This window comes from Monodon monoceros, unplaced genomic scaffold, assembly GCF_005190385.1.
Source record: "Monodon monoceros isolate NGI ecotype Baffin Bay Population unplaced genomic scaffold, NGI_Narwhal_1 Super_Scaffold_4, whole genome shotgun sequence".
Lineage (NCBI taxonomy): Eukaryota > Metazoa > Chordata > Mammalia > Artiodactyla > Monodontidae > Monodon > Monodon monoceros.
In genome coordinates, this window is record NW_021703781.1 from 70,540,969 (window position 1) to 70,554,422 (window position 13,454).

Sequence of the window (13,454 nt, forward strand, 5' to 3'; positions counted from 1 at the left end):
CCACCTCTCCCACAGGTCAAGGCCTCCCACCCTTGCTCCGCCCTTTCGGGTAGCCTGGTCGCCTCCAGGCCTAGAGGGGTCACCTATGGAACCCCCAGATCACGGTACCTACCGCGAAGACCCGATCAGGTGGCGTGTGGCGCCTTCCACAGCCTCGCCCTGCGCTCCTGCAGCGTCCAACCACCACCACCCCCGCAACCCCAGCACGGGCTTTTCGATATCACCCTCGAAAATCCCTTCAATTGCACCTAAAGTCCAGCGTACACGGGATCAGGGTAGTCAGGACTCGCTAAATAATTTGCGTGGCCCAGTGAAAAATGAAAACGTGGCGCCCCTTATTAAAAAAAGACTGCGAATTTTCAAAAGTCGATATCAGAGCATTAAACCGAAACCCCGGGGCCCCTCTAAGTTAAGTGTCGGGCCCCGCCGCCAGCCCGTGAAGCTGGCCCTGATTTGAGTGCACTATCTCTCTCTCTGCCCAAGGGTTTTTCCCCAGCGCCGGGGCAAATCCAGCTCCTTCTGTTGGATACCAGATCAGGTAGGGACCATCTGCAGAGAAAAACGTGCCTTCTTTCCGCCTTCCACCCCATCCCCCAGCACTGGGGGGGGGGGGGGTTGTGTGTGTTTGTGGAAGACGTGTGGATGTTTAGGGTGTGCAGGGGGCTCCTCAGGAGTCCTGGGCTGGGGACCCAGCACCATCCACTACTTGGTTGTGTGACCCTGGTCAAATCAGTATCTCCAAATCTACCTTCTCATCTGTAAAATGATGACAGTAATTGTACCTATTTTGTTTTTGTTGTGGATCCAATGAGATAATACATGTAAAAGCCCTAACAGTGCTGGCTCAGTCTGGGCCACTTACAGGCAGCTGGCCTTTGCCCTCCCTTGCTTTGCCTTCCCCTCTGGGAACATGAAACCAGCTTATCGGAGGCCCATGTGGCCTCTCAGCTCCCACTTCTGCTCAGCTCACTTGGCTCACTTTTCCATAGGCTTCAAGACTTCATCTTGTCCTCCAGGAAGACTTCCTTGATGCCCATAGCTGGGTAAGGTGCCCCCTCCTCACTGTTCCCCAGTGTTCTATGCCCCAGGAATGTACCTATTGTACCACAGTTTAGCACACCTGTATTATCCTGCTGGCTCTCCCTGCAAGTGTGTCACAGATCCAGCCCACCTGACCTGCTTCCCTCTCTGGACTGTCTAGCCTTAACAAAGGAGCCAGAGTCATCCTCTTAGAACAAGTTGATGTAACTCTTCTCAAGAACATTCCTGACATTTCCCATCTCAGAATAGAATCCAAAGTCCTTAGCTTGCCCATAAAGCACTCTGGGCTCCCCATTACCATGCTTCTTCACAGCTCTGGTCACATGGCCCTTCAATTCTTCACCCACCCCAAGTCCACCCTTGCCTCAGGGCCTCTGCACCTGCCATGCCCTTTGCCTAGAACCTTCTTATCCTCCTTACTCCCTCACCTACATGTTTTATCTCATTTGATCATCAAAACCCTAAGATAGGTACAATTACAGTCCTCATTTTACAGATGAGAAAACAGACCTGGAGAGACTGACTCCCTGAAACCCTTTTAGAACACACCTGCAACACTCTGCTCTAGTCCCTTGCTCCACTTTATTGTCCTTCCAAACATCCTATGTATTTTTTTTTGGCCATGCCACAAGACATGTGGGATGTTAGTTTCCCCCACCAGGGACTGAACCCGCGCCCTCTGCAGTGAAAGCGTGGAGTCTTAACCACTGGACCGCCAGGGAAGTCCCCCTATGTATTTTTATTTTTATTCCCTCTAGAATTTAAGTGCATAAAGGAAGGGGTGTGTCCTTTCTGTTCACTCTCTTGCCTCCAAAATAGTACACAGCATATGGTAGGAACTCCAGGATTTATTAAAATTAACAAATGCTTCCATGTTTCTTTTGCCCCCTAAACTGAGTTCCTTGGATGTGGAGCCAGCATCTTATTCATCTTTGTAGCCACTGAGTTCAATGTTCAATAAATGTTTGTTGATATAATCAGAGAAGGAAAACTAGAGTCCCACAGCATAAGCTGAACCAATAAATTAATGGTGTTAAAAATGCAAGTATTAAAAAAAAATGCAAGTATTTTAAAATGTTTATTTTTATATTTTTTTACATTGAACACTTCAGGAAATAAAATAATTACCATGATTCAAATGCATGAATGATTCAAATTCAAAATGCAATCCCTGGATTCAATAATTATCCTTTATAATTATGCCCAATAAATATCAGAAATGTATGTAGGCACTAAGTCAGCTAACAAAATAAGTAAAATAATTATATAAGGTATAAATCTCTGGACTGGGGAACATGCATGGTCAGTTAAGTCACTTGGCCACTGTAGGTGGTTTTTTAAAAAACATGATTCACATCTGCTTCAGTCACATACACATTCATTGCAAGTGTTTGTTTTTTTTTTTTTTCCCCTTGGCCACACTGCATGGTATGTGGGATCTTAGTTCCCTGACCAGGGATCGAACCCATGCCCCCTGCATTGCGAGCACAGAGTCTTAACCACTGGACCACCAGGGAAGTCCTGCAAGTGTTAAATTAGACCATTGATGCTAACAACTTAAAACTATGATCTTAAAAGAAAATTCAGTTTAAAAAAAGAAACTCAAGAAGAAAATTTCAGGACCTTGATCAGAAGCTTTTGATGCCTGTCATACTACGCTAGTGTACACAAAGGTTCAAGTAAGGCTGATAGAGAAGAGTTGTTTCCTTTTCCCTCTGAAGACATGATCCAAGAAATAGGGGAACTGCACATTCTATAGCAACTAGCCACCCATCCATACACTGCTAATAAAGGACTCCCTACATTAGTAACTAACCACATTTTAAAAGCCTTGGCCAATGTTACAAAAACAAAACATTTAGAGTAATATTTACGAATCCAAGCATAATTGTTTTTTTGCCTTCTATAAATAATCATCTTTGAAATGCTGAAAGTGAGTTCCAGCTGTGGTTCTTTTCTGGCGTGGGAAGCTGCAGGTGCATATCGGATGGTCTACTGATTTACCTTCTCAAAATATTCTTTGGAAGCAGTCGGATGGGGCTTGATCTGAAAATACAAAAACATTTCACTGGGTAAGTGACTTTATGATCTCAAAAGTGAGTTGAAAGCCATCAATTTTTAATCTAAAGTTCTTGAACTTTTTAAAGATTGGTCTGTTTCCTTCAAAATACCTGGATGAAACTTACATTAACAGCCTGCCTGGTGCCTGGTCCCACTCCCACCTGCACCAGCTTCACCCATTTGCACACAATCTACACCCTTGCTCCAAGGGTGGGCTTCTTTCGTGGATATTCCAGGCCAGCAGCCCTTGAGGCAGTGAGGACCTGGGACCCTCTGCTGGGGTCCCATTGCTTTTGGAAAATAAACCTACTGTAGGAGAATCTGGTGTCCAGTCGGCTGGGCAGACTTCTCCATGGGTTTCTACAAACTGGAATGCCTTCACCAAGCGGAGGGTCTCTTCCACGCTTCGGCCCACTGGGAGATCATTGACGCTCAAATGCTTGATGACTCCGTTGGGGTCAATTATGAAGAGACCTCTGCATCAGAATTTATCATCATCAGTATTTCAACATTACCAGAGCTAGAAAGACTCTAACTTCTACCCCTTTTTGTCTTTAATTATCCTTGATAGAGCACTTATTAATAAACTCTATCATATGCTTAAAAATGGGGTTTCCCTTGCTATACAAACAGCTTATCATCTCTTATTGATGACAGGACTGGACAAGGCCACCATGGAAAACAGGCAGTACGGTCACATTTACAAATGTGGCCCATATGTCGCAGAATCTGTAAGTCACTGAACTATAGAGAGCAAAGACTTCTTACTAGTGATGTAGTAAGCATTCTTTGGGCTGCTGCATCAAATCTTGGCAAGAAACCATAGGCAACTGGGAAGGGACAGAGATGTATTTTATCTGTATTCAGTAAGTACTTATGAAATGAGTGAATTCTTGCGTAGAGGGGGGAAAAATCCCATGGGAAAATTTACTGGCCTTGAGGCTATGCAGAGCAGAAATCTAAAGGAAAAACGAAGCCCATCACTTTTATTTATTTTGGTTACCCTGAGGTACAGTTGGTACAGGAAAAACAGAATGAGTGCTTAGTACTATTCCATTATTAATAGTTTTCAAAATAATGAATTGGTTCCCTGGAACTCTTCAAATCATCGATTTAAATATATTTGATGTGTTTCAATCACTTCTAGTTATTACTTTTATTGTCAGATTGTCCAAGCCCATCACTCTTTGTCACTTGGCAGCAATGTAATGAGGTGACCCACCCTGGGGTCTGTGCTCATCTTCCATATGAGTGTTGGTGTTACTATGACATATGCAGATGTCATAAAACTCCTAGGTTTTTAACAGTCCATCTTTAAAAGGGTGTGGCATTCCAAGTGTTAATCACTCAGGAAAAAGACAAGTTAGAGAAAACTCAGAAGATAAAAAGGTGGTTCCCCCTCCCTGGGCCTGACCTTTGGGGGTCTAGGCTTTGAGGCTAAGGGGTCCTGGTGCATGCCCCTGCAGGGTGCAGCCAAGGTGGAGTCCACCGTTTAGATGCAGACACAGGGCTAGGATGGATCAGGGCCCACAGACTCCAGAAAGAAAGCCTCATCTTACAAGTCAGACTCGACTCCTCTCCCTTTGTCAATCCTGATAGTGAAACCAGGAGGGAGGTAACTGCAAAATTAGCAGGACTCTACAGGGAAGGACTCTTCCCTTGGCGCCTCTGTCAAAGCTAGGCTTTAGTTTATTAACGGAAGACCGTAATCCCCTTGGAGTCAAAAAGGCCCAAGCTCCAAGGTGGCTCCCGGAGCTAAAGTTTCAGGTGTAACCCAAGCAGGCCAGACGTCAGCTACAAGAGCAAGCAGGTGAGCGGGTTCAAGCCAGCCCCCAGCAAAACTGTGAGGCGCATCCAAGTGGGGTTCTCGCTTCCTTCCTGGAGGTAAAGTTTTGCCCAATCCCTCCTTCATTCAGCAGCCATCAAGACGCCAGTTCTAAGGCCTAAGTTCTCATCCCTCCCGGCAAGGTTGACAGGCTGGGACAGGTACTAGAACCTGTGCCAAAAACTCTGTAGCTGCCTCACCTTATTTAATCCTCACAACCAACCTGGGAGGTACATTCTCATTTTAGTTACAGGAAAAATGGGACTCCAAGAGGTTAAATATCTTGCTCAAAGTCATACAGCTATTAAGTAGCTGAGTTTAAATAAATTCAAACTCCAGTCTGGTTCCAGTGCTTGTACAAGATCCTAACCATTCCAGAAAACGGACTCCTACCCTTGCTGGCCAACCCCCCACCCCCCGCTCATCTCCAAACAGTCTGATGGCTTCATCACCAGGAGTGGCTCCCAGACAGTCAGGGAGAGTGGAGCAGTGTGACCATCAAGACATGATATCTTTCTTCAGAAACAGGCCCAGGGTGACGCAGGGGGCACACATGTCTCAGCCATTTCTGAAAGACTGCCAACCCTTGCAGGAGGCATCCATCAGTGCTTATTAAAAGACAAATTAAGGATTTGGGGTTCTAAAAATTCCTACCAAGGTGTCTATAAATCCCCTGTGAAGTAGGATGATGCTAAACATGAAAACCAATTTTAAGTTCATAAGAAACAGATCTTACCGTAGTGCAAGGCCGGGATCTTCTAACAGCACACCGTAGTCTCGGGAAATCTGTTTAGTCAAATCTGACAAGAGTGTGATGTGCATGTGGCCCAAACCGCCATTCTAGTAAAAATGCAAACAGGGCTGGTTGTTATACTGTGGCTCCCGCAGCATCCTCGGCCAGGCAACACAATGTCTGACTGACGGTGGCAACGGACAGCGGTAACCGAGCACCAACAATGGGCCGAGCGCTGCTCTAAGCTCTTTCTGTTGTCTCACTTCCTCCTCTAAGCATCCTGGAGTAGCTACTATCATCACCACCACCGTACAGATGAGAAAACCGAGACACACAAAGGTTAATTAACTTGCTCCAGGTCACAGCTAGAAAGGGGCAGAGGCAGGATTTAAACCCAGCTGATACTACAGACCTTTCTTTTTCTAATTCTTACAGTATCCTTTTGGTTGAAGATTAATTTCTGAAGCATAAAAATGGAACAGTTTAAAAAAAAAAAAGAATACTTCGAATAATTTGATTGATAGTCCAGCAGCATAGCTAGAAATTTTGATTCTCCCAAGCAAGTTTCTAGGCAAGAATACTGACCGTGGAGAGCAGTGAAATCAGAAAACTTAATCACTGTCCCACATGGCTCGCAGGGTCCCGGGGACCTACAGGGTACACGTGAGAGGGGAGGCAATTAACCCCAGCTGTTCCCCTGCCCTGCAGAGTCTGTTCTCTGTTACTGTTTGTACTCTGGAAAATACAAGTGTAGTGGGGAGTAAATAAATGCAATGTTAAAGGAGATATGGGTGGGTAGAGTTTAACAGAATTTGCCAGTAGGTTAGGCCTGACAAATAGCCCATTTCAGACTAGTCATGCTTTAACAACTTCTACGTTGGTCTTTAATGGGATCATTTGAGTTTTTAAGATCACAAGTGCAGACACAGCGTGAATGATGTTTATACCTTCCTTGGTGTGTTTATCCAGGCCAGGTGGGTGAAGTGGGAATCCACTGACACTGCAACGACTTCACAGTTCACATCGTGAAATTCATTGGCTTTGTCACTGAAAGCAATAATTTCTGTAGGACACACAAAGGTGCTAGGAAAAAAGGGTAGAAATTTTCATCAGAGAATTGAAAAACAAGGCTTTAAAATCTGAACAATAGGTGTCTAAAAACTAGTTCAGGGACTTCCCTGGTGGCACAGTGGTTAAGAATCTGCCTGCCAATACAGGGGACACAGGTTCGAGCCCTGGGCCAGGAAGATCCCACATGCCACAGAACAACTAAGCCCATGAGCCACAACTACTGAGCCTGCGTGCTGCAACTACTGAAGCCCGCAAGCCTAAAGCCCGTGCTCCACAACAAGAGAAGCCACCGCAGTGAGAAGCCCACTCGCCGCAACCAGAGAAAGTCCGCGCACAGCAATGAAGATCCAACGCAGCCAAAAATAAAATAAATAAATGATTAATTAAAAAAAAACTAGTTCAGTTTGCTTAAAGGTGAGAAAGGCAAAATGGTTAACCATCCTCACTGGACTCCTGGTCACAATGATACTCCAATTAAAAAAAAAGATTTATCACCTTTCTATTTAAGAATCATATTAAAAAAATGGGGGTGGGGAGGCATATTCCAAGAAGACAAAATTTTATCTAAATAAAGTAGCTTCATGAGAAAATTCATTTTATCCTTACTTTTCTCATTTTCCCCCCGAACCAGTGAAAACTTCCTCACAGACTGGCTTACAGGAACCACTACTCCAGAGTCCGTACATTAAACCCCTGCCCCGTTAAGAGGAATGCCACTTCACCCCCTACATTTATCACTTGTAAATTAGCTACAGATGGAAACTGTATCAACAAGACCATCAGTGATAAACGGTCAGCAGCAACCCTCCCCTTGACAAGGGTAACTAGAGACAGGCAATGTCAGCGGGGAGGCAGGGATCTCTGCTTGCTCTCAGGATGACATTAAAGCATCACAGAAAATACACTTACAAATCCAAAGGATAGAAGAAGAGCACTAAATATTTCCCCTTAAAGTCATCAAGGCTTATTTCTTTGAACTCTCCATTGACAACAGCTGTACCCTTAAAATAGGGCGCATGCTGGGTGACGGCAGGGGCATGGCATGAGGAACCTGAAAACAAAACATAGCACACACATATATAGTTCATGTGTTAAGCCAAGCACTTATTTGATTTTATTTAATCCTCTCACAGTAATTAATTAATAGTATAATTAAAAGTTCAGTTCAATTGTACATCTTAGGTAATTTTTTCTCTTTTCATAGTTCTAGACTGTACACAAATTCAAAGTGCTGTGGAAACTAAAAAGACAGGAGATAGTAGGGATGGAATGAACATAGAATTAAGGACAACATGACCCTCGAGGTGGATTCTAAGTATGGTTCGGATTTTGCCAAGACCAGGGCTAATGGCACAAAAGAACAGGGCAGGTGTGGGGAACGGCCCGTGGCAGAGCTTGATACAGAGAGCAGGTGTGCACGGAGCGAAGGCGTGTGGGAGACAAAGCAAGGCTGGTGAAGGCCATGCTGCAAGGGCCCTTATATATCAGGCCGATGAATCTGTTCTTAGAAGAGATACAGGAATCACTGGAGGCTTTCACGTAGGAGATGGATGATGGGTCAGCTGTTCTCAGGAAGATCAGTCTGCAGGGGACAGTAAGAGGAACAGGGAGGGGGGAGCCTGATGTTAGGAGGTGACTGCAGGCATCTAAGTGAGGGGTGTGGAGAGAAAGGGTACGGCAGAAGGAACAGAAAGAAAGGAAAGGATGTAAGAGCTGTGTCAGAATTGGAGAGGACATGCTTCTACCTGGGAAGGCGGGACAAAGGAGGCCAAGGGTCAAGATGCCTGGCTTCAAAAACAGGAGGAGCTGTTGGGAGGGGGGTTTGGGACAGGTGACAAGGAACGGTTTAAACCTGTGGCATCAAATCGCTACCAGAAATTTCTTAAAGCTCTGGGGAAGTAAAATTGTAAAATTTTTCAGAACATTTCACCCACAGAGGGTTTGCTAAAGTATATCCCCCGAAACCATTACATGTTAAATACACTCTTTTTAAAAGGTGGGATAGATCTAAAGGAGGCATTTCCAGATATGAGGCTGTACTTAGCAAACCTCATATTCTAGATAATGGAGTGTAAATCTCAAGAAATAGCTGTGTGTCACTCAGATCATGGAGCAGTCCATTAGACTGGCCTAACATGGCCAAGTGGAGCCAGCCCACAAGTCTGAATCCAAATGCCTTTAGAGGAGCTGCACTGTCAGTCCCCAGTCAGCTCACACCCTTCACACACAGCAGGCCCAGAGGCCTCTGAGTGTTCTCACCCCACTTCAAGTTCCCCAACACGGGATTAAAACCTCTGGAACCAACAAGGAAATGCGACACAAGGGCAGCTTGCCTCAGTGATTCTCAACCCTTGGCTGCACACCAGAATCACTTGGTGAGCTTTTGAAAAATACTGATGTTCTGGTCTCACCCCAGAGACTGACTCATTTTGTTTGGGGTGGGACTGGGGCAGTGGTATGTTTGCAAAAGCTCCCCAGGGGAGTCTAATACACTGCCAGGGTTCAGAGCCCCTGTACAGAGATGACACATGTTGCCATTTTCTGGTTCAAACCAAAGCATAACAACACTTACTGGTGCTAAAGGCGAATTTTGCTTGAGCAGAGCCAGACCACAGTGCATTTGTCAAGCACGTTCTTCGAGAAGCAGCAGGCCGAAGGGCTGCAGAGGCAGAAATGCCCCAAGGAATGGCACTCACTTGTCGGACAAGCTAAAAAGAGAAACACTTTAAATTAGGAAGTATTCCCAGAATGGTGGCTGAATCCCTGCTGAGAGGGCATCAGGCCAGTAGTGGCCTCAGCTGTCCTTATTCCTGTGAACAAAAATACCAAACTCCAAACTCTAAGAGCATGGATTGAGTCTCCATGTTCTTAAAATTCCCTTCTGCTTCCTTATCCTTCAAGATTGTAAAGGGGGTAGGGGAGGAGGAAAGGGAGATGTTGGTCAAAGGGTACAAAGTTGCAGTTATGTAGGATAAGTCTTGAGATCTAATGTACAAGCATATTGACTAGACTTAATAATACTGTATTGAAGCTGGCAATATGTTAAGAGTAGATTTCAGGCGTACTCATCACACACAACGAAGTAACTATGTGAAGGGATAAGTCAATTGGTTTGACTGTAGCAATCATTTCATTACGTATATCAAATCATGATGCACACCTCAAGTATTTTTTTATTTAAAAAAATATATAAATGAATGGAAAAAAAGAAAAGACTGCAAGGCAGAGAATTATAAGAACATAAAGACTCCATGCTTTTAAGAGCAGCCCAGAGGATTCAGAAACCGGGAAACTTGGCCAGGCCCTGTGTATTAAGCCCTTTACCAGCAGATCTGCTGAGCATGTTCTACTATGGTCAAGGTTTTCCCTAGAAAAGACAAGGGCCTTCCAGCTCCACAGAGAAGCAAACAAGCAGAGCAAAGGTCAGCCTCTGGGAAAGTTTGGACAGGGCTCAAGGGAAACGTATGCTCAATTTCAGCGTCCAGCATGACTCAGGAAGAAGAAAGAGGCTGCGAGGGCGGGTAGCAAGAGGGTACTAGGCTTTGCCTGGAGAAAACGGCCCTGGGACCGCCCTGGGTGGGGAGGAGAAAAGCGCCTTTTGCACGTAAGCATTTTGGTTACTTTGGCATTTTGGTTTTCATCCAGCATTTAAGTGGCTGCTCACGGAAACATCATTCTTTCTTTGTTAAGGTGAGGAAAGTTAACTGAGGTTCGGAAAGGAGAAGTCACTTGTCCAAGGTCACAGAGTCGGTTACAGAACCGGGACCAGGGGCCAGGTCGCCTGCATCGAGAGCCAGATGCTTAGGTGGAGAGGGGACCGGGGACCCACGACCTGGAGCGAAAGGGATTTGGGCAGGGGACCACAAGAAGGGTGGGTGGGGGGAAGGGCGGCTCTGCGCAAGCGCAGGGAGCCTTCCGTAGAGGAGGAGGCCTCTGGTCCGTTACCCTCCGATATACTCCAAGAAGGGTGAAAGGCCCCAAGGCCGCAGGGGAGCGGGATCCCATCTGGGAAGCACGTTCTCGGAGCCCCCACAGTGTCTCCGCGCCTGTGCCCCGCCGCCAGCCACTCACCGAAGTCCGGAGCAACCTTCCCGCCACGGCCGCCATCTTCAGGGTGCACGGCACCCACGGGGCAGACGGAGAAGCAGAGGAGGCGGGGTCTACAGGGAGGGCGGGGCCAGGGGCGGGGTCTAGGTAGGCGGGGGCGGGGCCCGGCCGGAGCCGCGGCGAGGAAGAGCTGCATCCTCCTAGACTTCTGCGTATCCTCCGCGTGTAAACGTCCCTGTGGTCGGGTCCCTTGACCCAATTCATACGGGGCTAATTCCTGTTAAAGCTTCTAAGTAGCTGCATGCTTGGGAAAGCGACACTTTATTTCTATTTGTCGCCCCAACCTAAAAAGGTCTAATCCAGGTGGGAAGATAGATATTTCCATATTTGCTACTTTTTGTGAACGTGTGGATTACCGTTTCTGTAAAAGAATCCCTTTCCTATTTCCGCCAGAGGGAGGTGTAGCCTTGTGGCTTCTGGATGAAATGGAATTAATTATTAATGCAGGGACTTCCCTGGCGGTCCAGTGGTTAAGACTCTGAGCTCCCAATGCAAGGGGCGCAGGTTGTGATCCCTGGTCGGAGAACTAACATCTAGCATGCTGCATGGCGTGGCCAAAAAAAAAAAAAAAAAAATTATTAATGCAGTTTTAGTCCGTTAATAAGATGAGTGGGTCAGACACATCAAGGTTTGTGTTGTCCTCGAAACCTTTAGGATGATGCATGGGCTTCCATTTTGGCTTCTTTTGCCAAAATTGGGAGAATTAGGACATATCTAAAATTTGTTTTCTGTTGATTAGTAAAGCCAAGTTCTCAGTGGTGAGCAGGGTACTTTGAAGCAAATTCATCAAACATGATAAAAATCATACAGTGGCCCTACAGTAAGTGTGATAAAATGTAGATTCTAAGTGAGTATTTTTCAAACACCAGGCCTGTTACCTGAAAAACCAGGTTCGCCTCTTGTTGGGTGTGGAGCCAAAAGACACAACCCAGGCAAAATGCGGAGGAGGAAGGATTTATTACTTGCAGCAAGTAAGGAGAACACCAGGGATCTTTCCCAAAGCAGTATCTCCTCAAACAGGAAAACTGGGGAAGTTTTAAGCTAAGGGTACATGCATATTCATGAAGGGGCTTGGGTGGTAGAAAGAGTCCAAGTTTTTTTTAAAATTAATTTATTTTTTATATTTATTTTTGGCTGTGTTGGGTCTTCGTTGCTGCATGCGGGCTTTTCTCTAGTTGAGGCAAGCAGGGGCTACTCTTCATCGCGGTGCACAGGCTTCTCATTGCAGTGGCTTCTCTTATTGCGGAGCATGGGCTGTAAGCATGTGGGCTTCAGTAGTTGTGGCACACGGGCTCAGTAGTTGTGGCTCGTGGGCTCTAGAGTGCAGGCTCAGTAGTTGAGGCACATGGGCTTAGTTGCTCCGCGGCACGTGGGATCTTCCCGGACCAAGGATCAAACCTGTGTCTCCTGCATTGGCAGGTGGATTCTTAACCACTGCGCCACCAGGGAAGTCCCCAAGTCCAAGCTTTAAGTTCCAGTTGATCTGGTGGTTGAACGCTTCAGGCCAACCTTAAACATTGAAACAGACCTGGAAGTCTTTACAACTGATGTATTATCTTTGCTATAGTTTCTTCTCTTGCCTGATCAAGTAATTTGTTTTTGCATGCTTCTGTTCCCTTTAGATCATTAATTACTGAGACCTGTTCAAGGGCAAGTTCTGTGGCCAGGCTTAGATCACAAAATAGGTTAGGCCAAAAATGGCTTCTGTTAGGTCAAGAAAGCCATGCCTGGTTCTCTTTCTCCAAGGACCCCCCACCTTATCTACTTACAGGCCCAAGACAGCAGCCCAATTCCCAGATCTTTTGGCCACTGGAGAGGACGTTTCACTGCTTATCGCTTCTTTTCTAAACAGAAAGCTGAAGCAATTGCATGTGGTTCAACAGCTTGCCTCAAGTCACACAGGGATTCATTGGCAAGGGGACAATTAGAACTGAGAACTCTTCATTGGACACGTTGGTCTGCTGATATCTGTCTAAAGCTTATCTCCCTTGTCCTAAAAGGAATGAAATAACCTAGAATCTCAGGCCCAGAAGGAATTTCATACCTGAGCCTTTCAAGCCTGTTCAGAATTGCAAAGTGAGTGGCCTTCAGCTAAATCTCAGGCTACAGCCAAGGACTTCCCCTGGGAGGATAAGCAGAGTCCTCCACTTGTTCATTCCAAGAACAGATCATCTTAATTAGTATTTGTACTTGAGCACTGTTCTGCTAGGCCTTTCCTGACTACCTCCCCCATGGGTCTGGGTTAGAGAAACCTTGCAGGTACCTAGAAAGCTTTTCTCATTCTCATTTCTCACGTTTTTCTCATTCTCATTGCTCTTGCCACATCACATTGGAATTTTCTATAGTCTTCTCTAGATCTTAACCATACTGTGAGCTTCATGAGGGTAGAGCTCATGTCTTACTCAGCTCTGTGGTCCCCATGGCTAGGCTAGTGCCTGGCTCATAGCAACTGCTCAGAAAAATGTGTCAAATGAATGAATAAGCAGTGGCTGACATGGTGGCCAAAATGTTCTTTCCACATTCATTCTGGAAAAGACATCTCTTTATTCAGTTTTCTCTAGCTGTCACAACAAGGACACGGATTGTTCCCCTGAAGAAAAAAGACAAACTGAACTT

At 45.8% G+C, this 13,454-nt stretch overlaps 1 protein-coding gene across 1 annotated transcript; it reads right to left on the bottom strand.

The window, feature by feature from the left end:
• Positions 1–2,416: 2,416 nt before the first annotated feature.
• On the bottom strand, positions 2,417–10,870 carry PRDX3 (peroxiredoxin 3). The gene is made up of 7 exons (XM_029201081.1): positions 10,803–10,870; positions 9,304–9,439; positions 7,641–7,782; positions 6,608–6,743; positions 5,664–5,767; positions 3,413–3,578; positions 2,417–3,087 (listed from the first exon to the last, which is right to left on the bottom strand). The coding sequence occupies exons 1-7, from the start codon at positions 10,836–10,838 to the stop codon at positions 3,034–3,036; spliced, it is 774 nt and encodes a 257-aa protein (XP_029056914.1). The 5' UTR covers positions 10,839–10,870; the 3' UTR covers positions 2,417–3,033.
• Between the last annotated feature and the right edge of the window lie 2,584 nt (positions 10,871–13,454).